This window comes from Halichoerus grypus, chromosome 1 (genome assembly GCF_964656455.1).
Source record: "Halichoerus grypus chromosome 1, mHalGry1.hap1.1, whole genome shotgun sequence".
Taxonomy (NCBI): Eukaryota; Metazoa; Chordata; class Mammalia; order Carnivora; family Phocidae; genus Halichoerus; species Halichoerus grypus.
Window position 1 is genome coordinate 164128232 of NC_135712.1, and position 26789 is coordinate 164155020.

General features: G+C 50.8%; 1 protein-coding gene across 1 annotated transcript in view; it reads right to left on the reverse strand.

Annotated features, from left to right (window-relative positions):
- PPARG (peroxisome proliferator activated receptor gamma) overlaps positions 1-26789 on the reverse strand; it is a 179699-nt gene that overhangs the window by 14756 nt on the left and 138154 nt on the right. Inside the window, exon 8 of the mRNA XM_036073564.2 lies at positions 10641-10801. Within this exon, the coding sequence (XP_035929457.2) occupies positions 10641-10801 (161 nt within the window). The remainder of the gene's footprint in view (positions 1-10640; positions 10802-26789) is intronic.

A 26789-nucleotide genomic window follows, 5' to 3' on the forward strand; every position in this document is an offset into this window, starting at 1 on the left:
CACCCTCATGTGCTACCTGCTGGGGCGGGCAAGTCTTCTTCCCATTGTGTCTGTTCTTTAAACTTCCACAGAACAGATCCATGCAATCTCATCTGCCTGGAAGGACCGGCCAGAGGGGTCTCTTCATGATCTGTTCACCACATGTTTACTGAGCACCTATCATGTGCCAGGCTTATGAGGCACTGTGTGCGGTAGGGGCCACATAGAAATCTTATCCCAAATGCCAAATGATCTCAAATCAAGAGAGAGGCTGGAGGCCAGTCGCTGGGTGGGCTGGAAAAGGAGGAGATGGAAGGGAAGGTGAGAGGAAGAAGAATCAGCTAACCTTCACTTCTCCCCTTCCCACCATCCAATTCTCTCTGAAGTTCAGGCTGAGACTGAGGCTCTTGGGGAACACCAGGCATGTCCTAGAGTGAAGGTTTTCAATCTGTGTCCATTCCCAGAGCCTGATTTGATTGGTCTGGGATGGGCCTAGCCACAGTCTTCTAAAAAGTATCCCAGGTATTTCGAATGAGCAGCCCTGGTTGAGAACCACTGAGAAAAGGGAAATTGGGAAACGCACACACATCCTGGTTAGGAGGGCAGGTTTTAGGGCCTGCTTCAAGGGCCGGCCACTGACGGCCTGGGTCATGTCCAGAAAGACATTTCCTCTCTGAGCCTTGGTTCTCTTCTCTGTAAAACCGAGAGCATATATCTGCCACATGTTGCCATGAGGATGAAATGAAACAGTGCATGTGAAGTGCTTGCCAGTGTTCACTGAAATTCATGGTCGTGATCATTAGTGATCAGCCAAATATCAGCATAGGCTCAGAGCTAGCAGGAATAAGGACACAGGGCTCCCAAGGTTTCTGAAAACTGCACAGGAGGAAAACTTTCAACTGACTGTCCACTTGAGTTTTGTCTCGTGATTTGGGAGACGATCCCCATGGCTTTACTTGAGCTCCAGGAATTCTCCTTCCAGCTGCCAGTGCAGATGGGGAAACAATGTGCCATTCTAGCCCAAGAATCATACCATAGGAAGGATGGAGCCCAGCAGCGTCAGGACTGAGCTCATTTTACAAAGCCAAGTTTGCTGGCCCCACTTCTATGAAGATAGAAATTAAGATCCCGGGGCTGGTAGACCTCATTTTGCCACCACTTACTAGCTCTGTTACCTTGGGTGAACGACTTCATCTTGTGCCTCAGTTTCCTCTCGAATTCTGGGGTAATTTCTGGTCTTTGCCCGAACTGGCTATGAGGGAGGATGAGATGGGTTAATGCGGGCAAAACTCTGAGCCCGGGATCTGGTGTATGTTAAGGCCTCGGTGAATGGCCGCCATATGGGCCTCTCCCCAGCCAGCAACAGCCCTTCCCACAACAGTCTGATTCCCTTGTGGCCCTTACCCCCCCATACCCCGCGCATGGGGCTGGGGGGTATAATTGCTTATGTGTGTGTCTTATCGAGGGCCTGGCCTGATTTCACCCTCTTCCTTCGGTTCCATGGTTCACCGTTACATTGAGCCACTGCTCAGGGAACATGTGTGGAACTGAACTAACCTCTCTGTTTTCCCAGATAAGAAAACCAAGGCTCATGGGGGTGGGGATGGGGGGAGGCCAGGGGTAGCTGAGGTCACACGCTGGCTGCAGGGTCCTGAGGCTCGCCTCACTGGGGAAGGATTCTCAAAGGGGGCACATCTGGGCAGAGGGCTTGGGACCTTCCACAACCTTACTGGGCAGTGAACTTGAACGGAGGAGCCGTGGAGGAAAAGGTGACCGTAGACACCCCCTGGGGACTCTCGCCAGAGGTTGGTGAGGCTTTGCAGGTGGCCAGAGAACCCCGGGCCACCAAGGGGAGGGGGAAGGGCCGAGCAAGTAAAAGTCACACTGTTACGGGTACGGTGACTCATTTGTGCCAACAGGTTGGTGAGACATAGAGAAACTCCGGGTACAGGAAGATCAGATGGGATAGCGAATTTGAAAGTTCTTTGAAAATGGTAAACCAACCTAAGAGCAGGGGCTCTGGCTTCAAATAGACCTGGATTCAGAGCCTGCTTCTGGAACTTACCTGTGACCTTGGGCAAGTGGCTTAACCCCTTGGAGCTTCAGTTTGCTCATCCGAAAGGAGGGGCTGGGAGTAGTAGCTGCCTCAGTGGGTTGCTCTGAGGATCCAGTGACCGAATGTGGATAATGTCTGGCAAAGAGCCTGGCATGTGGCCATCCAGGGTAGCCGCAGTGATGGTGAGAAAGAAGTTGGGCCCTCGGCCTGGGGTGTCCTTCCTCACAATGTCCTCCTCTCCGGTTCCTACGTACCTTCCGGCCTTGAAGATTCCCTGAGACAGAAAGGCCCTGTCCCTTCTCTACATGCTCCTGACTTTTTATCGAAGCCTTCCTCACAGCACTTCTCGGAGTAGGCCCCACATAAACGGCTACTGAATGAGCATGCCTGATGAACCCCAGTGGCTCGGGTCTTCCTCATCCCTGCTCACCGTGCCAGCCCACAGCCCCCACCCTGCCCAGAGAGGCATCCCTCAGTGGTGGGATGGCCAGCAAGCAGAGACAGCAGCTGGGAGGCAACTGCCCCAGCCCCTGATACCAGAACACAGTATGTCATTTGCACTAATGAAGTACAGAGGAGAAAGGAATTTGTAAATACATTTTTTAACAATTCTACAGACTTCTTTTGATTGATACAATTGAATTCATATTTTTTTTTAATGAATACAGTTTCCTGTTTGTTTTGTGTTTAGGCCCCGATACAGATGAAATGAATGAGAACTTGCCATGTAACCCACCTGCATGAGTGGTTGATAAGTCCACTTGGGATGTTTGTTAACCAGTCAGACAGGGAAAGTTGGCCCAGTTGTAGAAAGCCCTACTGCCGGGCATCAGCAAAGGCCAAAAGAGATAAAAAGAAAAAGCACCCACTCTCAGAGATTGGAGAATTCAAGAGCTGGCACTCATGTGCCCCTCGTGGGACATGGCCCTCCCCAAGCCGTAGGTTGCTCACTTGTAAGATGGGGGAAGCAGAGCTTACCTTGCAAGGACATGGAGAGGTTTGATGATAATGTGCACAGAGCCTTGCTCAGTACCTGGCAGGTGGTGGGCACTCAGTGATGCCCGCTACTCTTACTCTTACTACTTGGCAATGACATGAACTTATTTTTGGGGCTTCTTACCTGACAGTTAAAATGAGTTATACAGAGGCGCCTGGGTGGCTCAGTCGTTAAGCGTCTGCCTTCGGCTCAGGTCATGATCCCAGGGTCCTGGGATCGAGTCCCGCATCGGGCTCCCTGCTTGGCGGGAAGCCTGCTTCTCCCCCTCCCGCTCCCCCTGCTTGTGTTCCCTCTCTCGCTGTCTCTCTCTCTGTCAAATAAATAAATAAAATCTTTAAAAAAAAATGAGTTATACATAAGAAAATGAACTGTATCCATCACTAAGAGTGAGCCCAGCCCAATACCTCTTGACCGGATAAACCTTTCAAAATCAGGATTTTGATCTTCAGTCTCTGTTAAATGGGCATAGAGCGGAAGATGCAGTGGGAGGTCAAAGAAGAATTGGGCAGGGCAGGATCTCCAGGAGCTAAATGCCTGGCTGCCAGGGTTTTCTTCAGTAAGAAAGTTCAGGAATTACTTCGACCAGGCAACTGAACCTATGCTTTGCCCATTACTGATGACCCTGAAAACCAACCAACCAACCAACCAACGAACCAAGAAATAAAACCATTTATCTTCTCAATATTCACTGAGCTGAGAAGACTTTCCTTTCTTCCTTTCTTCCTTTCTTCCTTTCTTCCTTCCTTCTTCCCTCCTTCCCTCCCTCCCTCACATCCTCTCCATCAATGTGAAGCCCCCTATCTGCCTGGTAATTTCCCCCATCTAACTCTTCAGGACAGAAACGCCTGTGGTGTTTCTCTGCCCTTCTTGCTGCCTGTCACAGGGTGAATACCCTGCGCCTCTGTGCCCCTGACCTGCCGTCAGTGTGGCGGGCCCCAGTGTCACGGGGCTGAATAGCCTGGCTCTGGCTGCCTGACCCTCGGGAAAGCCCTGGGTCCTCCCCACCCTCTGCCTTCTCCGGATGCAGGTGCAGTAGGAGCAGGTAACACTTCAGGCCCCTTCCGGCTCTGCCACTGTAACCTCAAGGAGGCCACCTGTGGGCCTGGGGCCTGACCCACTGGGGTTTCACTCCCCACTCCGCCACTTACTGCTGGGTGGCCTTGAGCAAGGTACACAATCACCAGTGACTCCACAGGGGGCTAGTACTGGACGCCCCCTTTCGGGTCAGGATTAAGGATGTTACATACCAAAGATTTAAGCACTTCATGAATGCTTTCTCCTATTGCTGTTGTGCCAAAGAAGGAACAACGGCACATCAGACCCATCTCACACCGACAGTGGGGCGCTGTCCCAGTCTGTCTCTGAGTTCATAAATGCCGCACCCCATGTGCCAGCATTGTGGCATCTCACGATGTAAAACTAGTGAAGGAGTGAGGTACAGTGGCTTCTAGAGGAGCTCAGTCTAGGTCAGGGCCACGTCCCTCCCGCCCTGGGTACCCAAGGGTCTCCCGACCTGGTGCAGGGATGGACACATCAAGCCAAACAGATCTTGTAATTGGTAAATCCTGTGCGCCTAACAGACGACTGGCAAGCACGTGCCCAGCCTACAGGCAAAGAGATCCAGTGAGGTTTTCAGTGCTGCCGGCCAAGCAAGATCCCACGGCTGGATCCAATCTGCAGGTCTAATTATGGGACTCCTCACACTGCGTGAGTGCTTGCTTTGGGCTTGAGTCATGATCCTCGTCGCCATGTGTATGTAGGAGCACATGGAACAGCTTTACGGAGATATAATGCTCATACCATGCAATTTGCCCTTTTAAAGTGTGCGATTGTTCTTTTTTTTCCTACTATATTTGCAGAGTTGTACGTCCATCACCACAGTCAATTTTAGAGCATCTTCAGCACCCCAAAAACAAAAGCCCTACGCATTAGTAGTTGTTCCTCTTTTCTTCCTCCGTCTAGCCCCTGGCCACAACTAATCTACTTTCTGTCTCTATAGATTTGCCTATTCTGGACATTTCATGTAAATGAAATCATACAATATGTGGTCTTCTGTCACTCCCTTCTTTCACTTGGCATTATGTTTTGTTTTGTTTTGTTGTGTTTTGGCATTATGTTTTCAAGGTTGATCCATGTTATAACATCAGTACTTCATCTCTTTTTTTTTTTAATGGCCAAATAATATTCTATCATATGGACAGAGCACATTTTATTGATCCATTTACCTGTTGATGGACTATTCAGTGGTTTCCACTTTTTGGCTTACATGAATAATGCTCCTCTGAACATTCATGTACAGGTGTTTGAGTAGATATATCTTTTTTTTTTTTTTTTTTAAAGATTTTATTTATTTATTTGACAGAGAGATAGACAGAAGAGCACAAGCAGAGGGAGTGGCAGAGGGAGAGGGAGAAGCAGGCTCTGCACTGAGCAGGGAACCCGATGCGGGACTCGATCCCAGGACCCTGAGATCATGACCTGAGCCGAAGGCAGATGCTTAACCATCTGAGCCACCCAGGCGCCCAAGTAGTAGATATATCTTTTAATTTCACTTTTGAAAGTACCTATGGGGAGCCTAGGTGGCTCCATCACTTAAGTGACCAACTCTTGATTTTGGCTCGGGTCATGACCTCAGGGTCCTGAGATCAAGTCCTGCATTGGGCGAGCCCCGAGTTGGGCTCTGTGCTCAGTGCAGAGTCTGCTTGAGAGTCTCCCTCTCCCTCTCCCTCTGCCCCTCCCCCCGCTCACACAGGCTCTCTCTCTCTTTCTTTCTCTCTCAATAAATAAATAAAATCTTAAAAAAAAAAAGAAAGTACCTAGGAGTGGATGGTTGGCTCATATGGTAAAGTGTATATTTAACCTTATAATAAGTGCTGTACCGCATCCTTTTGCATTCCCATCAGAAGTGTAGGAGAGTTCTAGGGGTGCCTGGGTGGCTCAGTCGTTAAGCATCTGCCTTTGGCTCAGGTCATGGTCCCAGGGTCCTGGGATCGAGTCCCGCATTGGGCTCCCTGCTCGGCGGGAAGCCTGCTTCTCCCTCTCGCACTCCCCCTGCTTGTGTCCCCTCCCTCACTGTGCCTCTCTCTGTCAAATAAATAAATAAATCTTAAAAAAAAAAAGAAGAAGAAGAAGAAGTGTAGAGAGTTCTAGTTGCTCCACATCCTCACCAACATTTGCTAAGGTCAGTCTGTTTAGTTTTAGTCATTCTCATGGAGGAATAGAGGTATCTCGTAGTTTTAATTTGCATCCCCCTGTCCTCGCTCTGAACTGCTGCGGTTAGCTCTCTGGCCTGGCATGTTCTCCTTTAAGGTGAACAAAGACAAATAGGTGTTGGTAGTAGAAAATCGGGTGCAGAAAAGAAAGAGTGTTTGGGTGGGTGGGAGGGCAGCCGGACAGGGGCAGAGCAGAGAGCTGACTTAGCAGTTTGCAGGTTGGCTGCCTTTGTTTTCCTAGCACATTGGAATCTCCTGGCTACTGGTCTTTGATTTCCTTTAATTAGCCTTCCCTAGTGACAGCGACAGGTCAAGATTTCTAGGAAGTGCTCCAGACAACTGCCTGAGAGACCTACATCCCTGGGCGTTCATTCCTGAGGGCTGAAATGCATCCTATTTCTCATCCTCTGAGCTGACTTAGGGGCTGGCAGAGCGCTTGTACTTCTGGGGGGTTGACTTTTCATTCCCTGCTTTACTTCCAACACAAAGGAAGTGTATTATTTACAAAATATCTCTATCGCCTAGAAAATATCTCCCTGGGAAGAATTAAACAGTTAAACATTAAAACCTTTTAAAAATGCAGCCATGCACCAGCTGCCATTAGGACACCAGCCCTGCACACCTGTTTGGCATCTATCTGATAGAAAAACAAGCTACTAAAGCTTCCAGGCACAGCTGGCTCGCTTGAAGGACATTTGGTTGTAAATCTGAGCGCCCTTAGAGATTCCTTAAACAGCAATAGCTATGCTGGGGAGGGACATTTCCCAAATGCGGTGAGGAAATTTTAAGAGTTTGGGACAAAGTACTCAGAAATCAATTCTTAACCTACTAAGCTTGTGATCCCAAGCAGGAGACAGATCTATAAAGAAGTAAATGATAGGATGGCGTGATAGCTATTATGACAGAGAGATGGACAGGGCACAGAAAGCAACTGTTTGGAAGACGGTTTAGGGCTATCCAACAGAAAAGGGGACATTGAAGTTGGGCTTTGAAGGATGAATAGAAGTTTGTTAGAAGATAATAGAAGGAACAACCTACCAGTGGGAAGAGCATGCATAAGGCACTAAGATGTGAAACCACACAGATTCAGGGAACTGTGGGTTCTTAAGTGAGTCTAGAGCATAGGGTGGATAAGAGAAATGGTAGGAGGGAAGTTGCTGAGCTCAGTGGAGGCCAGATCCCAGAGAACCTTGAGGGCCAAAATAAGGAGCTTGGGCCTCAGCCATCACAGGGTTTTGGTCAGAGTATGTTCTTGAGAGAACACCCTGGTCGCCATGAGGGGGAATGGATGGCGAGAGCAGGGCTAGGTGCGATTTCACCAGGGCCTCAGTGCCCCATGTGGCCCGAGGACGTGTGATGTGCCAACACCATGCTGTGTACCTGGGATTGGAAGTCCCAGGCAGCACTCCCAGGGGAGGCTAGGGTTGGCCAGGGCCTAAAGGAGGGTACGAATCCTTCCCAGCGGTCACCCAACTCATTCTCTACAACCAGAGGGGGCTGTCGACCCTCCTCACCCTCAGGGCAGATCCTGGACACCACGTGTCATTCTTATTCTAGGATGGGAAAATAGCCAGGGCTCAGCTGGGACTGGAACAACCCAAACGCTCCAGGCTCCATCTCCTTGGTACTCAGGCCCCTCATGACCCAGTGTCCTAACCCTGGCTGACAACCCAGCTCTCCTCACGGCTATGTCGCACCCTGGGAGTTGGGCAGGTCAGGACTGGTCAGAGCCTTTGCTTTTCCAGAGTTGGAAATCAAGGTACGTTCGAGGCCCAGGCTTGCCAAGGCTCCCAGGATTAAGAAAGGGCAGGGTCAAGACTTGGACCAGGGTCTTCAGGTTCCCGAGTCACTTTTCCAGGCTGCTTCTCACAGCGCGTTAGGAAAACGAACACTGCGCCATGTAGGAAACATAAATTTTCTTACATTCGTTCTCATGACTATTCCCATTTTTCAGATGAAGCACCGAGGCTCCAGACAAGTAACAGCTGTCTACCTGATGTCTCAAAGATGCACCAAGCTACCTTCTCCGATCTGAATACAGACTTGGATCGGAATGTCTTTCCACACTGGCAACAGTCAAGCCTGCTTTGCTAAGCAAGGACCGATGAAGACACAGGCCTCTGGAGACTGTCATGTTTTCTGCACTGGCATGGCAAATGACTTGCAAAATACCACGGCATTAAGAGAGGTTTTTCTGCAACAGAGCTCTTGTGACAAGGTGAAGAGGCTATATTGCTCTGGGACTTGTGCTTCTTTTTAAAAATAACCATTTTTCTCTTTCTGACAAATAATTCAGATCCCAGGCCAGCGTCAGAGCAGGCAGGGGAAGTTGCCCTCCCTCCCACGTCCCCCTCCCCCCCCCCCCGGTGGCACCCACTTCCTCCGGGGTCCAGGAGAGAGTGGGCCTGCTATCTCCCAGGCCGCTGCTCTCTGAGCCGGCCCCAGGTACCAGGAGTCTGTTTTATGGATGGGTCTGTCGTGAGTCAGTATGATAATGTTTCCTGTGAGAACTTTATTTCCCTGCATTGTTTGCAAAGTCTGTGTGTGTCTGAGCACGTACTCCTAATCTCAGTGGAGTCTGTGCCTTGGTTCTAAGACACCCCTGAGGGTGGGGGTAGGGGCCCAAGGAGACCAGACACGGGTTGTCCCCGTCCCCTCTGGTGGCAGGGAGAGGTGGGGGTGACTCACATGCTTTGGTCTCGCCTCCAGCCTGTCATGGGCTCGCTTCTCTGCTGAAAGCCACTTCAATCAGTCATCTCTTGGTGGCACTCAGTGTGGGCCCAGGCCTCGCTGGCTGCACCCACCCATGGCCGTCTGGGACGCTTCTGAATTAGGGCGGGAGACGGCCCTCTCTCTTGGCTTTTAGCTCCTTGGTTTGCAGATGGGGAAACCCAGGGAATTTACATGATGTGTCTAAGCTGAACCGACCGCTGGGGAGGCCCATGGTACAGCAGTCAAGCAGGGTCTGTAGAGCTCCCCGGTCCTAGGTTCAAATCCCAACTCTGCCACTTGTCACCGGGCAGGTCACTTCATCAATCTCAGTCGCTTCGACTGACAAATGGTGTTAATCATGCTCAGCTTGCAGACCAGCTGCAAGCATTACATCAGAGAACAGATACAGAGCAGGTGCCCCAGAAGGAGTGTGGAGAGCATTCTTTCTTTCCCCATTTCCTCTGAAATGCCAGCCGGAGCTGGGGGCTGCAGCTAGGGCTACACGGCAGATGCCTCTGGGGAAGGCACCAAGGGGCCGTCAAGGCACCTTGCTCACAACAGTTCTCCTCAGACCACTTAGTCAAAGCCACTGGACTCCTGAGCTTTCCAGAACAGACAGGAAATGGCCCTGCTGTTAAGAGATGGCTATCAGTAGTAGTGAGTAGCTTAGCCAAGAGTTTTAGTAGAAGAAAAAAACAGAAGAAACTGTAAGTTGTCCCAGCTCTCCTTAACATCTTAGCCCACTGCCCGCTGGCTTCTCTGACCCCTGCCTGCCATGGCATTCAGGGGCAGCCCCACATTTTTGGTTCTGTGCTTACCTGCCTTGGTGGCATCTCTATTAATTCTTTCAACTCTCATTTTCTTCTTTTGCTGTTACAGAACTTTCTGGTGGGTATTTTTTTTCTAAAGATTTTATTTTTAAGTAATCTCTACACCTAACATGGGGCTCGAACCCACAACCCCAAGATCAAGAGTCGCACATTCTACCTACTGAGCCAGCCAGGTGCTCCGGAGATTGGTTGTTTTGATCTGCCCAGCATTTACCTCTTCTTCTAGAATCAGAACCCAGGTTTGGTTTTGAGCCCCTCCCCCAGCCCTCACTAAACACAGTCTTTATAGACTGTCAGTACAAGTGCCCAACTATTTTTGGCTAAGGGAGGGCATCTGATCCCAGCCAAGCTAATCAGATGCTCTTCTCCTGGGATCTGAATCTCAAGGGGGGATAACACAAGGACTGAAGATGGTTCCAATTGCCTCATCCCATAGAGGTTTCCTAAAGAGATGAGCCAGGTCTGCTGCATGGACCCATGGAACTGCTTTCGACCCATCCTTTCCACGGTGTGATCTGCGGGCTCTCATCCCCATACCTTCCCAGTCAATTTCATTCGCCCTAAAGTTACAGTTGTAACTTACAACTGACGCATCCTCAGTCATACACAGTGTGCACACAGTAGCCCGCTTATCCATGGTGCATATGTTCCAAGACCCTCAGTAGATGCCTGAAACCCTACACATGCTGTGTTTTTTTTCCTAAACAAACATACCTATGAGAAAGTTTAATTTATAAATTAGGCACAGTAAGACATTAACAACAAGCATAATAAAATAGAACAATTACAACAATATACTGTAATTAAAGTTATGTGATGGTGTCTCTCAAAATACCTTACTGTACTGTACTCACCCTTGTTCTTTTGATGATTTGAGATGATAAAATGCCCACGTGATGAGACGAAGTCAGGGGAATGACGTAAGTGCTGTGCCCTAGCGCTAGGCCACTTCTGATCTGATGATATGTCAGAAGGAGCATCATCTGCTTCAGGAGCACGCTTGACCCGTGGGTAACTGAAATCATGCAGAATGAAACCGCGGATAAGGGGGGATGACTGTATATATACATTGACATCTTGCCTTCTCAGTTTGTCTCATGAGCAGGGACTGGGTCGTTTATTCATTCACTCATTTATTTATTCAACAAACCACAACCAAATTCCTACTTTGTATGAGGTCTGTGCTGGGAATTGGGTGTTTGGAAAGGAAAACACAGTTCCTGCCTCCAAGCAGCCTGAAGTCTGGTCAACCATTGTGAAAATGTTCAAGTTACTCCTCAGTCTGTCATTCATGGAATAATGCTCGTTGGGCACCTCCGGCGGGCCAGGTGTTGTGCTGGGGCCGGGCTGACAATGTAGAGGACAGAATCCCTGTCCACACATCACCAGAGCAATCCACACAAAGCAGGTGCTAAAAATGACTCAGGATTGCAGAAGGTCAGAGTCTGAGGCCATCCAGAATCCACACCGCCTACTGTTTTTGAACAGTCCTGTGGGGTACTGGGGACTGAGTATTGTGGTTTTATAAACTATTCCAGTTTTTTACAGTTTTATTGAGGTGTAATTTACATACCATAAGATTCACCCATTGGCAGTGTACAATTCAAGGCTTTTTAGAGAATCTATGATGTTGTGCAACCATCACCACAATCCAGTTTTAGAATGTTCCCGTCACCCTGTGAGGTTCTCTCATGCCTGTCTGCAGTCAATCCCTGCTTGAAGCATTCAGCTAAAGGAAAATTTGAGAACCAGTCATCTCTTCTTTTTTTTTAAGATTTTATTTATTTATTTGACAGAGAGAGACACAGCGAGAGAGGGAACACAAGCAGAGGGAGTGGGAGAGGGAGAAGCAGGCTTCCCGCAGAGCAGGGAGCCGGATGCGGGGCTCGATCCCAGGACCCCAGGATCATGACCTGAGCCGAAGGCAGACACTTAACGACTGAGCCCCCCCGGCGCCCCCCAGTCATCTATTCTAACCCACTTTCTCTACCGATGGGGAAGCTGAGGCCCAGAGAAGAGAAAGGGCCCTGCTGAGGACATGGAGTGAGCCAGCAGCATTGCTGAGATTCGACTCCAGAGAGGCCTGACTTCAAAGTCAGGTTCTTTTCACTCCTGGGAGGCAGTGCTAATAGCGGTTAAGGGTCCCGGAACCGGGCAGGGTGAGCTCAAATCCTGGCTCCCCCATTTATCCGCTGTGTGACCATGGGCAAGTTGCTCAACCACTCTGGGCCTCACTTTCTTCACGGGCTCGTGTGCAGAAGAAGAGCACCTATCTGAGAGGGTTGGTGTGTGCGTTCCACGAGATCACTTAGATGAAGGCACTCAGCACAGTGCAGGACGCGGAGTAAGTTCTCGGGGAAAGTTGGCTAATAATGATCATTTCACCACATCACTGTCTCCCAATTTCCCCTCAGAAATTTGGAAGTGAAAAAGACAGTGATGAAACAAAACCAGTCCAGGCCCCAAATGGCACTGCATGTACAGAGGCAGCTTTCTAAGAACGTGGTGCAACACCCCACCCTGGGGCATCACCGCCCGGCTTGGCCGATGGAGCAACTGCCGGGGGCGTTGCTCAAGCTGCGCGGGCCCCAGCCCCGGCCGGGAGACGCGGCGGCCGCTGTTCCTTCCTCCCCAGTTTCAGCATTGCCCAACAGGCCCACAACAGACACATTTCCTCAGCGTCCAGGGAGCCTGGCTCCCTTCCCACCCCCACCCTGAGGGGCCAGATGTGTGACTCTGGCGGGCGGTCAGGAGGGGCCAGGCTCCGCCCCCTGCCCCGCCCCGGCCACCGCCCCTCGGCCACCGACGAGACCTCGGAGCTGCTCCCGAGCCGGGGCAGGGCACCCCGGAAGGAAGGGGACGTAGCCCAGCGCTGCTTGCTTTGTGTGTCTTATCTCTGTCAGCCTAAGAAGGAAGCTATGAACATCATACCCCATGACAGCCGAGGAAACCGAACTTCAGAGAAGGCGGGGGGGTGGGGCGGTGTTCGCCTAGGCAGGGAGCTCCCAGAAAACATTCCGTCCCATGAGAGGTGGGATTAGGTCCGGGTAATGCTGCCTCTATGAAGCAGGGTGGGGTCTCTGTTTTGCTTTTTGTTTTGTTTTTGTTTTTAGCACACACACATTACACCCACTTTAGACGCCGTGAGGAGAGTTCTGCCTTTGAGACGAAGCATATCTGACTTCGGGCAAGTTGCTTAACCTGAGATTTCATTTGGGGGAAAACACTGCCTAGTGTGCTAGGTTGCCATGGTGATTAGAGAGCCTGTTTGGAAAAAGCACCTAGCATGGCTTACTGAGCTGCTCCTGAGTGCAGGGTGTGAGGGACACAGAGCTAAACAACATCCCCAACCCTAAGAAGTTCCAGTGTATGTGGCAGGAGACAAAATCCTATGGCATTCTAAGTTCCATTTTTCGGGGGAATATTTTATTTATTTACTTATTTTAGAGAGAGAGTGAGCGCAAGCAGGGAACGGGAGGGCAAGGGAGGGAAAAGAATCTCAACCAGACTGCACACTGAGCGTGGAGCCGAGGCAGGGCTCAATCCCAGGACCGGGAGATCACAACCTGAGCTGAAACCAAGAGTCAGATGCTTAACCGACTGAGCCACCCAGGTGCCCATCTAAGTTCCATTTTGATGAAGATTAGAATAAAAGAGCTATGGCAGAAACTAAGGAGGGAGCCAGGCTTTGAATGATGAATGGACTGTTGACAGCTGGAGAAGGCTGGAAGTTAGGATGTGGGAAGGAGAGGTAGAAGGGGAGGCTGGAAAAGCCCGCTGAAGTCAGACTGTAAGGATCTTGAATGGCGGAGATTTTAAACTTTATCATGTAGGTCATAGGGAGCCATTCGAGGTGTTTGAGCAAGGGCATGACCGGACCAGGGACCCTCATCGGCTGGCGGCTGCACTAGGGTTGACAGGAAAAGGGCTCTCCTTTGGGGCCCTTCCCTGGGCTCCCTGACTGAGTGAGCGTGTGGGGCTGATGGCCTGCCATGTGTGAGGCACCTGTTGAATTTAGAAAAGACTTAAATATATGGACCACTTTAACAAGGTAGTAACTCAGCCGCCAGAGAGCAGGTGCTACTCTGGTGAGCAGGGAGCACGGCTGAAACCTGACGTTAATGAGAGGTGCCAGCCCCCAGCAAAGAGAGAAGTACCACAGGACAGTGGAGCTCACCAGCTGGACCATTTGTTTCGGGGCAAATAGTTCCAGAGCAGCTGTTCTGCTGGCGACGCCGGCGGTGAGAACAACTCACCGACGGTCTGGACACCCTGTTTGCCAAAGCAGGGAATCGCTCATTTTATCACTACCATAAATAAATAAGGATGAGCACGCACACAAACTAAGGTGATAGAAACAGTTCCTCCCTCCGGGTCCTCCTTGGCTATCCGGAGCAGCCTGAACCATGCTCCAGCTAAGCCAGACCAACTGGGGGAAGCCACAGGTGGGCTGGGGCAACGGACACCACTCTTTTGCCACTGGGGTCACTGGGTTAGCCATCCTCCATCCACCCATCGCCCACTTTGATTTCCAGACACTCCGAGAACCCCCTCCTCTTTATGCCCGGTCTTGGGCCAACTTGCACGGATGTTTTGCCATGAACCAGGAAAGCGGCCACCAGCCTTGGGCCTCCCTATACTCCAGATGATCCTGAGACTTCTGCTGGGTTTCCCTATCGTTCCATGGCCGCCACAAATACCAGGTTTACCCCTAAGCTTGGGCCGACACTTTCTACTCTGGCCCTACAAACCCATCCCGAGAGGAGCCTCTATGTTGCACTGGTGGAGATAAGAATTGGGGACAGATGTCCTCTGTCCAATTTCATAATTCTCAGTCAAGAACCACTCCTGCTTGGCCCCCAGCCACTTCCTCCAGGGTACCCTCACGGGCAGATGCAGACCCTGACCTTGCGGTGCTCCAAAACCAGGCCTGTCTGGCTACACAGCAATGGCCCTAGTCACCCCATCCAGGGTGATGATCCATGAACCCGAAGCCTTAGGAGTTCAAAGGAGGGTGAGGCCACTGAGGGCTGGGATGACCAGGAAAGGGAACCGAGAAGAAGAAAGAGAAGAGCTTGAGTAGCGGAGAAAATAAGATGAAGAGAGGGAAGAGAAAAGATGACAAAAAGGCCTGCACTTGCATTTTTGTTTAGTGTAGGTGTATGCTTTGGGCAGCATAACTCGTTGGCACATTAATTTCTGACTTGCCCTTGAGAATGTAAGAGACTCAAGGAAGAAAGAGAGGGAGCATCTCCATCCCTCCACATCAGCTTTCTCGCCAAGAATTTACCAGCCTTTCCCTTGCTGAAGCCAGTGCTCCCAGAATTGATGGCATTGGATGGTTCTGGACAGAGAGGGGTTCAAGGGTCAGAGGGAACAGAAGTGGGAAGGGAAGGGCTGTGTCCACTGAGACTTGGGCGGGAGGGCCGGGAGGTGGCCTGGAGGCAGCTGAGCCACTGATGGGTGTGCCACTGGGGAGGCCATGGGGGCAGATACTGGAGCTGTGACCCGGGGACCCTGGCGTGACCTGTAGGGACGGAGCCGCCTGCCTCTGAGAGGCCAGGGAGGATTGCAGGAGCAGGCACGAGAGACTGAGGACTAGAGGCCCTTCCTCGACTTTCCAGGTTGCCCCACCCTGAAAACATACTCTTTCGATTTAGAAAGAAAATATATTTACTTTTATACTCAAATGCCGTGAAACAATTTCATACCTCATTCTATAGGCACCAAAAAATCAATCGAGAGGAAATAACCATCGAATATTGACCGTGGTGGTCATGTTCACTTTTGTCTTTGTGCCGTTCACAATTTGTACTTTGTCCGTGATGAACAGGAATCATTTTTGTCATAATGTTGTTTTTAAGACAATGAAGCGGGTTTCCAAGCAGCATTTTGGTAAAAAAAAAAAAAAAAAAGTACATAAATGTCTGCACGTGTGTGTCTACTTAGACCAGAACTCGGGCGATGTTAACGGCCCTTGTCCACTTGTCTCTCAGTGGTCAGGTTGCAGCTGATTCTTAGCTTCTCGTTTTTCACTTTGAAATGAATATTTGAAATGAGTAGAAAATTTCATTCTCTATTGACTACTTTTCCTGTAATAAAATGAACTGTATAGTAAAGAGAAACAAATGAAATATTTTTAAAGGGGAGGTAGGGAGTCCCGCCCCCCATCCCCCACCCCCCTGGGACAAATGAGAAGGACATTGGGGTGGGGGGGACATGCGTGATGTGGAGGTGGCTGAGGCTGAGCCGAGGCCAGTCCCCATGGGAGCCTGTGTTGAGCAATGAGGCTGGGCAGGCAGGCAGGGAGGGAGGGAGGGACTGGATTCCAAAGGCTGCCCATCAAACCCTTGTCCGTGCCCACAGTAGCTTTTGCATCAGACTTTGGTAAAAGTGCCCTTATCTACCCCTGCAAAGTATACCCCCCTCCTGAATGGCAGGCATTTGTTGGGTCCCAGCCATGCCGGGCCCTGGGAAGCAGAGGTGAATGTGATAGGTTTGGTGGAAGGAACATGAGCTCCCAGTACCAGTCCCACCTCCGCAGCTGTGCAGCCTTCAGCAAGTTCCTTACCGGCTCTGGGCTTCAGCTCATTTCTCTGTAAGGATAAGGATGATGCCACCTCCCCTGAAGGGGGCTGGCCCTTAATGGGGTTCCCAGGCATCTGCGAAACTCAAGGTCCTGGCTATGGGGTCTCTGATCCCCCGTCTGCCTTTTAGGACAGCAGCCCCAATTGATTAGAAACCACCCAGTGGGTTGATGAGTATTTCCTGAGCGCTTCCCAGGCACCCCAGAGGCATCAGCTCCTTGACCTGAGCAACTTAACAGCGCAGACGTTCTGGAAAATGGAGACTCACACGGGCCAAGGGATTGGCCCCGAAGCCACAGAACTTGAAGTGGCAGATCAGGACTTGGATGCAGGTCTGGTCAGGCACCTAAAGCTCCAGCTTTAACCCCTGGGTGACCCTGCCAACCCAGACACTCGCTGCAACAGGGGTCCTGTGGTGAACACACAGAAATGGACTCCCACCCGGCCATGAGCCTCGGCGCAGAGAACGGAGGTGGCAGACTGGGCCGGGGGTCGGAGAGTCATACAGCCCTGGGTTCAAATTTCGACGGGCACTTCATAACTCTCTGACTTTGGGCGCCGTTTCCCCTATCTGGGCCTCAGTTTCCTGATCTATACGAGGGAGTGATGGTACCCGCCCCCCCGACCCAGAAATGCTGTGCAAATATGAAATACTGTCTACCCATGCCCTGGCCTGTGGCTGCCACTCAACAGATACCCAAAGAAAGCTTGTTGTGTTTGTCTCTATGGAGCCCAGCATTGTTTATCGGGGCTTCTGACTGGCAAACCCTTGACCCAAACCATTGCACAACACTGGTCCTGATCATATGAGCCTTTGCGCCAGAGCTCAGATCCCCTGAGTCCCCATGGCCTTAACCTAAGATGCTGAGCCCCGTGCCTGTGGCAATAACCAGCTCACATGGCGGCCACCCTTCCTGCAATGAGTGTGAAGGCAGCCAAAATCTTGCTGGTGTCACCACTGTGTGCTCCATCCCAGAGCGGGGTGTTCTGCTTGGGGATTGCTAAACAGGGCCCCGTGTCGCTGGCACCGTTCAGGGAGCTCATGCCAGGGCCGGAGGGGGCTGGAGATAGACACGGTCCCCAGAGCCCACTGTTGGTAGGGGCACAGATGTCTGGCTTCACCATCTCTTCCGTTTGCCCAACTTCTAGCCTGCAAGACCACGGCCTTAAAGGTCAGAGAGACTGGGCTTCAAATCTAGGCTCCACGGCTTCTTAGTTATGTGGCTGTCTGTAGCGCACTTTCCTTCCCTGATCCCATCCGTAAAATGGGATTCATCATTCCTATGGTTCAAGGTTGCTGTAAAGATTAAAGGACGTGATGGGTGTCAAGGTCCCAGCAGAAGGCCTGGCCCCAAATGGGTGTTGAGTATGTCTACCGGTGACCTTAGATAACCCCCTTTTCTCTCTGGACTTCAGTTTCTTCACATCGGACATGAGACCTGATGGCCTCTTGGGGCCTTTCTAGCTCTCACACTCTTCAGGCTTGTCCCCGACTGGAATAAGAGTCATGGATGGTGTTAGCCATCCGGCAGGAAACAGAAGGCAGAATCAGCCCAATGTCACTCAGCCATTCAGCTAGAGGCTCAGGGCAAGCTGCAGAGAGTGGGAGCTTCCTGCCCCAAACTTCCAAGCAACAAGGAACTTCCCTTGTAGGGTCAGAATAGGGACTCAGCTGGCTCTCTGCCTGCCATTAAGGTGTCTGGACACTCCCCTGGGCCACTCTTAGCCTTCTGAGCTGATTCAATTTATAGTTCTCTTGAGCACTAGCTTCTGCTGGCCTCTCCTTATTCAATCTCTATTTTAACTTTCTAAAAAGAATATAAGCTCTTCAGGTAAGGGGCAGGCCTTGCACAGGGCCAGGGCATAGTCAACACTCACCAATCACTAACCGAGTTACCTGTACATGTCAGCCTCTGTGCTAACATTGGGGTGGTAACCAGCCTCCAAGAAGCCCCCCAGTGATTCCAGCCTCCTAGTACCCACACCTTTGTGTAGTCCCTTCCCACAGTGAATAGAGCTGAGCTGTATGACCAATAGGGTCTTATAGAAATGACAAATTTGACTTCTAAGCCTAAATCATAAAAGGGCAGTGTGGATTCCACATTTCACTCTGGAGGAACCAGCTGTCTTGTCGTGAGGACTCTCAAGTGGGGGCTGGGGCAGTTACTTGGCAAGGAACTGAGGCCTCCTGCCAATATCATGTGAGTGGGCCATCTTGGAAGCAGATCCCACAGCCCAATCAAGCCTTCGGATGAGGTGGCCCCAGCTGACATCTGATGCAACCTCATGAGACGCTCTGAGCCAAAACCTTCCAGCTAAGTGGCCTCCAAATTTCTGACCCGTAGACACTGTGAGATAATCAATGATTATCATTGTTTTGGGCCATCAGATTTTGGGATAATTTGTTAGACAGCAGTAGATAACTGATACACTCAAGAGTATAAAATGATATGTCAGTATAATCAACCACTCATTCGCTCTTCTGAGGGACTCTGACTCACCCTCAGCCCCTAGTGCCTGAAACGTGGTGTGTTGTCCTGCAAAGAAGTTTTCCCAACTGTGGTTTACTGACCGTCTCTTTCAGGAACACCCAGGATGTTTGCCTACAGTACAGACTTCACACGAGACCTGTTTGGCAGATGCATGTGCCTCTGGCGCCCAAGCCACATGGCAGGCCCATCTGATGTCACCCACAGGTGCGGTGATGGTTCGGTGCATGCTCAGCCTCACCTTGAGCTGTCAAGTGTCCCTGCCCGGTATGTACAGCACATCTTTTCATATCCTGCCTAGGACTTTCTCCAAGCTTGTGGGAGCCCACATAAAAACACAGTCAGGATGCCCCTGGGGGAAATCCTTGACCAGTGGGGGTGGGAACTGTCCTTCTGGCACATACTCTTGGAGTATTTATTTACTGAGAGAGCAGTGACCTCAGCAATGCACACCTATGTTGACTTTTCCTCCTTCCCTGTCTTGTTCTCCTCATTCTCATTACTGCTTCCTGCAGTCACCTCCCCCAGACACCACTTGCACCCATGGGCCTGTCTTGGGCTCAGATGAACCCATTTTAAGACATACCGGATCAGAGTCTGTGAAGTGGGTCCCAGGCAACTGCAATTATGAAAGTTCCCTGGGTGATTCTCAAGCACCCTTCATGTTGAGAGTGCTGTTGGAAGTAGAGCTTCCCAGGGTGGGGACCAAGTGCTCTGCTTCCAAGAGCTGCTGAGTTTTCAGATGTGCTGGACAACTGCCATCTGCCTCTCCAGGCCATGCCCACCTTTGTCCTGGATATTTTGCACCCTGAATGGTTGGCATCAACAGGCATCCTCACTCTCTGGTTTGTGGCCGGCTTCAGTCAAGGGGACACATGCAGGAGCCCAGAGGGGAAAGAGAGAGGGATTTTGGCTTATTCCCCTGGTTCCCTCCCTGTGGGGTCCCCATGAGCTGGCCCCCTCTTTGGACCAAGGTCACTGCTTCTCTCAGGCTGCCTTCTTCTCACAGCTTGCTCTCTCTCCGGGTTCTGGTGATTGCTCTTTGTCACTGTGCCTAGCCCCAGGTTCTGCACAATCCCTGTGGTTTCTTTACATTCTGCCTACTCCTTTGTAAATAATCCCTTTATTAAACTCTCTTCAAATTACCCAATCTGAGTGTGCCGGCTATTTCCTGGTGGGATCCTGACAGAGTTCTGTTATGCACCACGCCTTATGTTGTGGTGGAATAAATCACGTTTCCCTCACGGAACTGTAGTTGGCTGCAAGGTGTTTGCTCCTCCAGAATCCATTTCCTTTTCCGTGACCTTTGTTTGGGAAAGTTCTCACCTCCCAGCTGCTTCTGGGATGGGTGGGACACAGGGATTAGCTCATTGGCTTTTTGCATCCCCCTGGACACAGGGATTGGTTAGGTGGTATGTCATGTGACTTGGGCTCGTCCAATCAGGCTGAAGTTCTGGTGGGTGCTCCCTGAAAAGACCAGCCGTTCCCGATCTGGGGGCTGCCTGAGCGCACTGGACTTCTGGGGGTGTCAGAGCTTCACCTTGGGCAGAGGCGCAGTGTGAGAAATTGGCTCCCTCCTTTCTCTGCCAGCTTAAAAACTGGGTGCTCTTGGGCAAATTACTCAGCAGTTCTGTGCTTCAGTTGTCTCTTAAAAGGGGGCATGGGAATTTAACAAGTGCCTCAGTGGATTCTTTTAAGACCAAACCAGAGACTTCATAAAAATAAAGTAAGACAAAAACAGAGAGGGAGACAAACCACAAGAGACTCTTAACTAGAGGAAACAAACTGAGGGCTGCTGGAGCGGAGGTGGGTGGGGGGATGGGGAAACTGGGTGATGGGCATTAAGGAGGGTATGTGTTGTAATGAGCACTGGGTGTTATATGCAACTGATGAATCACTAGATTCTACCCTGAAATTAATCATACACTATACGTTAACTAACTTGAATTTAAATAAAACAACAAAAAAATTCATGGAAAGAACTTGGAACAGAGATTTTATTAAACCAGCTTTTAGGCTTTACCCAGAGGCCTCTTCTTTCCTAGGACTTCTTTCCTGGGATAGGCCAGTGGAGCTGGAGAGATTTAAGTGACAGCCTGTTGCTGTGCTCAGAGTCGCCCCTTCCCCCACTGAAGACTTTGTTAGCCGCTCAGGCTTCTCCACACCAACTCACAGGCTTGTCTTGCTCACAGGGACTGGCTTTCTGGGACTCCCTTCTACTGGCTCACCTGACGTGCCCAGGAATGTCTGAATCACCCCTCCCCCGTACCCACATAAATGATAACCCATACCCGATTCTCCCGTATTTCCAAAAGACAGAGATCTCTGAGAAGAGAGGGAGCTGGGTCCTGGGAGGCATCCCACCAGGAAGCGGCTTTAATGGCTGGCTTTTGCTGGCTGGAGAGGGGGAGCTCGTGCTGCCCGCTGCTGTCCTTCTGGTCTAATCTGTCCTCCAAAGCCTTGTGAGTCCTCGCTGCAGAGAGGCCCCCAGCACCCTCTGCAAACAACCATCTGGTCATAGCCAGGCCTGGAACATCAGGGAAGCAGGACAAGGAGAGGTGAAGGACCTTGCTTAGCACAACTATTCCTCTGGTGTCCGAACCTCATCAGAGCTGCATTTCTTGAGGTTAAACACTGCTCTGTTCAGATTTCCCTTTAAAAAAATGCAAATGCCGGAAAAGGAAAGGCCTTTAGGATCTGGATTCTGCCTTTTTTCCCACTCTTCCTTCCTAGGAGCCATGTCCCATCCCCAGTGGACGACTTAGTGTTTCCAGAACCAGGTCAGGCTCTGTTATATGTGTGTATCTTTACCTCTACCTTTCCTTTACCTGGAACACTTCCACACTTTCTCCACCTGATGGACTCTCCTGCACTTTTAAGATTCAGCTTAGCTGTTGCCTCCTCCATCCTTCGCACCGAGTTAGGGGCTCTCTACTGTGTTCACGTGGTATCCCGAACCATATTCTGTCACGGCCCACATCACTCTGACTGGTCACTGTTGGTTTACTTGCCTGCCTCCCTCGCTAGACAGTTCCTCGGATGCAGGGCCCAGGACTGGGTCACTCCCAGCATCCTCAGCACCCAGGGTCTAGTACACAGTCGGTGCTCAGGGGGTCTTCACTGGCTGTATGAATGGGTCAATGGCTACTGTCCTAACTGGCTACTGTCATTACTAACCAGCTGCCTTAGTTTGGGCTTCCCCACAAGCAGACCCTAAGCAGGGATCTGAGTGTAAGTAGTTTATTGGGGAGGTGAGGAGAACACCAACCAAACGAAGTGTGTTTATAAGCTGGATCCTAATCCCATTGGGCATCTCTGGCAGTATAGAATTGTATCTGACCTGGGAGCGAGGGAGCTGGGGTGTTTGTCCCCCACTCCTATCAGTCCTGGACTGGGGGCTGCTCTTGGAGAGCATTAAGACTGGCAAATCCAATCAGGCAGTAAGCAGCGCAGAGACTGGCCGCTGGAGTGAGCCTCTTGAGCCCAAGCAGGAAGGGCAAGGGGAACACGTGGACTCCTACCCTTGTATTCTGCAACCTCCACACTCCCGCTTCCAATCCCAAGGACACACTCCTTGAGGGCAGTGACCCTGTCCCATTCATCTTTATGTCCCCAGCAGTCAGCAACAGTGCCTGGCTCAGAGAAGATGCTTGGTGAGTACCGAGTGAATGAATGAATGAATGAGTGAGTGAGTGATTGAAAACACTGGCTATCAGGTTAGCAACTTTCTTCCTCCCTGGCAGGAGAAATTAGAAGGTCCCTGGGAGCCCAGACAGAATGTAGGTGGGTTCAGGAGGAATGGAGGGGGCCAGTCACTGGGAAGGGGGAAGACTGCCCCGCAGCTTTGAGGCCGGCCGGCCAGGTGGCCATGAAGAAAGGCTCATTTCATGTATTTTATGGGGTGGGGAGGCTCCCGAGGCTCAGGCCTCGCTGCTGTGGGAATCAGTTCCGCCCTGGGCCTGTGGGGTTGCGTGACTCCGGGAATGCTGGGCCCAGGGCGTGGAGGCAAGCAAACGCCATTAGCCGTATCAGTGATCTCCCGGCGCAGATATGGAAGTTTGAGGAGGCCCAGCCGGCTCTGCCCGACTGTAAAGAGACCTGATTGAGGCGGGTCATGGGGAGGTGGCGGTGATTAAGGGGGGTTGAGTCCTGTGGACTTCCTGCCCAGCAGGTAGTGGCGACCCGGGGAGTGAGAGGATGGGATATTAGTCATAGTGTAAACCTCTCTGAGCTCATAAAACCTGGGCAGAGAGCTGGCTCAGGAACCTCCAATGGCTGCAGGGAGAAAAGCCGATTCCCGAGGGTGGAACTGCAGTGCCCTGGGCTTATCTTCCTCGTCTGGGACTGAAGCGTTTGGCTTCAGGCTTGGGAGTACCTGCCCTGAGGCCTGACTCATGGAGGCAGGTGCAGACAACAGCTCCGTTAAGGTACCAATAACGCAGCGGCCCCTATGACTTTCTAGTTCACAGTGTTTGCGAAGCACTTTCTCCTCCCACTGCCTCATCTGTCCTCCAAACAGCCTTGCTAAGTCTGTAAAAACGGTTATAACCTCCACTTTATTGATGAGAAAACTGAGGTCCCAAGGTTTCAGGCCTGAGAAACATGGGAGTAGAAAGGAAGACTACCCAGAGAGTCAGACTGGGGGACTGCATTTCAATGACAGCAAGTCTAGCCTTTGGCTCTGGCTGCAGCCCAGGGACCCGGGGTTCGGGTGAGGCAAGGGGAGGGGGGGTGTTTCCTAGGCTGGGAGCTGGAGGCAGTCACCTACTGTGAGAAAAGAATCTGAGAGTGAAAGGACTCTGGCCCCAGGCGCTGCCATCTGTCTGGGCCACTGCTTCCTGATAATAAAACTCTAAAAGCAGAGACAGGAGCTCCGGGGAGTTTTCTGCTGAGTTATGGGAGAGAATAAAGTCCTACGAAGGAGTCAGAACAAGACACACATCTTCAATGGTATGTGTGTGTCTGTGTGTGTAGAGATGGGACTGAAACACCCACAGGAGCCCCATTTATGCAGGTCTCTAAGCCCCGATTCCTGGGGGTGATAGTGAAATGGAGAGAGTAGTATTTATCTCTCATGGTCACTGTGTAGGAGAAATGAGGTGACATATGTCCTTGCCTGTGGGAGGCTCTGCAGAACTGGGAGTTGAATGGAATCCTATTTCTCCAACAGCCCCTAGCATGTAGAAAGCACTCCTCAACATTTAGGCAACCAATGGATAAAAAGAAAACAGAGAAAGTGAAACTTCCTTTTGACCTCGGTGGGAAAACAGGGCTTAGAGAGTCAACGCAAATTTTTTGAATATTTCTTGGTCTTCTCCTTGACTGTCGCTGTCCTGTGACTGTCCTCACCCTCTTGCACTACCCCCACTGTCCCCTTCCGGCCCACCTCACCTCTCAGCTGCAGACAGCCGTCTATCTAACAGCTAACCAGACCCCCTCCTGGATGCCCACTTGGTTCCCACCCTTAGTATTTCTAAAACACAACCTGTTATCCTTCCCTCAGATAAACCCCCATCTCAATAAAGAGCATGTCCCTGTCCTGCCGTGTCACCCGGGTCAAACCCTGAGAGTCACCCTGGAGTGCTCCCAACCCCTCCCCTCTCCCCCACATTAAGCAGGCCCTGGACTATTCCTCAACACTGCCCCCCTCCTCCGTCCCCTTGCTGATGCCTTCCCCTCGCTCACGCCAGCTTCACCTCTTGTCCGCATGACAGCCAGAGCCTCCCAGAGGTCCTCCCACCCAGCCCCATCTCCTTGCTGGCTGACAGAGTGACCATATCTGATTTGCCACCTCCCTGCTTAAAATCTTCCATGGCTCTCTACTCCCCCTAGGATAAAGTCCAAACCCCTTCGTCCATTAGTATAAGCCCCAGCCTAATTTGATTCCATTCTGTTCCAGTCATTATTTCTGCCCCCAGCCCCCAGCCCCCTTCTGTCCAGCCACAACAAAATACTCATCCTGCCTAACATGCCGTGTGCCTTTGCCCACGAGCTCCTTGCCTGGACAACCCTTCCCAGTCTGCCTGGTCAACCCTTATAAATCTCAGTCCATCTCAAATGTCACCTCCTCCATGAAGCCTTCCCTTACCCCCATCCAGAGTTAAATCTCTGCTGCACTTGCACGGCAACAGAAACCACAGAGCTCAGATTCTCTGGGAAATTTATGATAACCTATTTTGATGTTGGATCGCAAGTGCAGTTTTTGACTGGAAGAGCATGGCAGTCCCACGAAGCCCTGACATGCATGGTCCTCTATCCCAGTGTTTATCACGGTACAAAGATGACGATGAATTCACATTTTCTAAGTCACAGTGCTGCCTGCTTTCAAACTTCATCTCTCTTTCCTTCACAGCAACTTTATGATGTAAGTATGACCTCGCCCAGTTATAAAAGAGGAATTAGAAAACCTTTCTAGTCCAAGGTCATACTTGCCCAAGGTCATACCCCCAAGAAGTGGCAGAGCAGGGGCTTTGAACCCACCTGCCTGCCTCCGAAACTTCTTCTTCCTTCCACTTGTGGTGTTGGCCTTGCCAGCTTAGATGCCTGTCTCTAGGAGAGAGTGAGCTCCTAGATGACCCGAGTCATACCAGGTGTATCTGAGTGTCCCCAGAGCTGGGGACAGAGAATGTCAGTAAACATTTGCTGACATTGAGCTCAAACCCTTTCCTCCTCACCCCTCCCAGGCTGATCACTAGTGACTTTTTTCCCTTTTCAGGCTCTATGTTGGCCAGATTCCCTTTCTTTCAACCATGCAGGGAGCAGGGTCATGGGACTCCAAGTTTGATTATTAGCTATGAGGTGTTGGGCAAGTACATTCTTTCCCTAAAAGATACTGGGGCCTGTTCTCCTCAGAGTAGGGTACATGGCCCATTCTTAGGGATACTTATTAAAGCCATGGAAAATATATTGCACCCTTCCTTGGAGAACCTTTTTCTCCTTAAAATTTTCAGGGAAGTAGAAATAAATTAAGTAATTTAACTTCTAAGCAATATTTTAAACATTAATTCAAAATAAAAAAATTTTTTGGCATAAACTACAAAGTTTATGTTAACTTTTAGGATAAAACTTACATGGGCTGCTTTAGGCTACACACCTTAGGTCTCCAGGGACTATGATGGAAAGATGTGGGAAGTACCCCATAAAATTGTGTGGGTTCCCAGCTACCAGGGCCCACCCTGGCTAGGGGTATAAAGAGATGCTGATTGCATCAACCCTCCCTTCTTCTTGCCCTGGTCCCTTGGGTCTCCTCCTACAGCTGGTTTAATACAATGGAAAGAACTATGTCTCTGGAGCTAGACAGACCTGACTTTGAATCCTAGAGTGGACAGTTACTGCTCTGGGAACCCAGACTTAAAATTCTCTGTTTCCTTTCAGTATCATGGGCTTAATGATACCACCTACCCATGTTGGATATACTGCTTGCCCTGCAGATTTGCCCTCCACCCATCCCTACCCTGCTCTGTGCCCTGGGAGCCTGAATCATATGGATGGTATCAATTGGTTCCTCTGTTCCCTGGCCTTCGGTAGGATTTGGCCAATGGGAGACTCAGGCGGGAGGATGGGAAGAGAGAGAGGAAGGGTATTTATCCCCCAGTTTGCTCTCTACCATCTGGAGGACAGCAGCGAGAATATTCCTCACTTCCTTGGGCCACAGCTCTTGCTACTTAGCCCTCTCCTGTGGCTACAGCTCTCTTGGGTTCCAAAAACCTTCCCTCCCCTGACCTCAGGGCCCTGGCCAGCCTGGGGCTGGGGGCTGGTGTCGCCACCCTGTAATGGTTTCCTTTAACCCTCCCAAGGTTTATAAATATCCCCCCCTCCCCTGCGCTAAGCTCTCCCCAGGGGTCCCTTCTGAGTGTGCCATTGTTTTCTGTGGGACCCTGACCCATAAACCACCTCACTGGGTTTGGGGAGGATTAAATAAATGGCT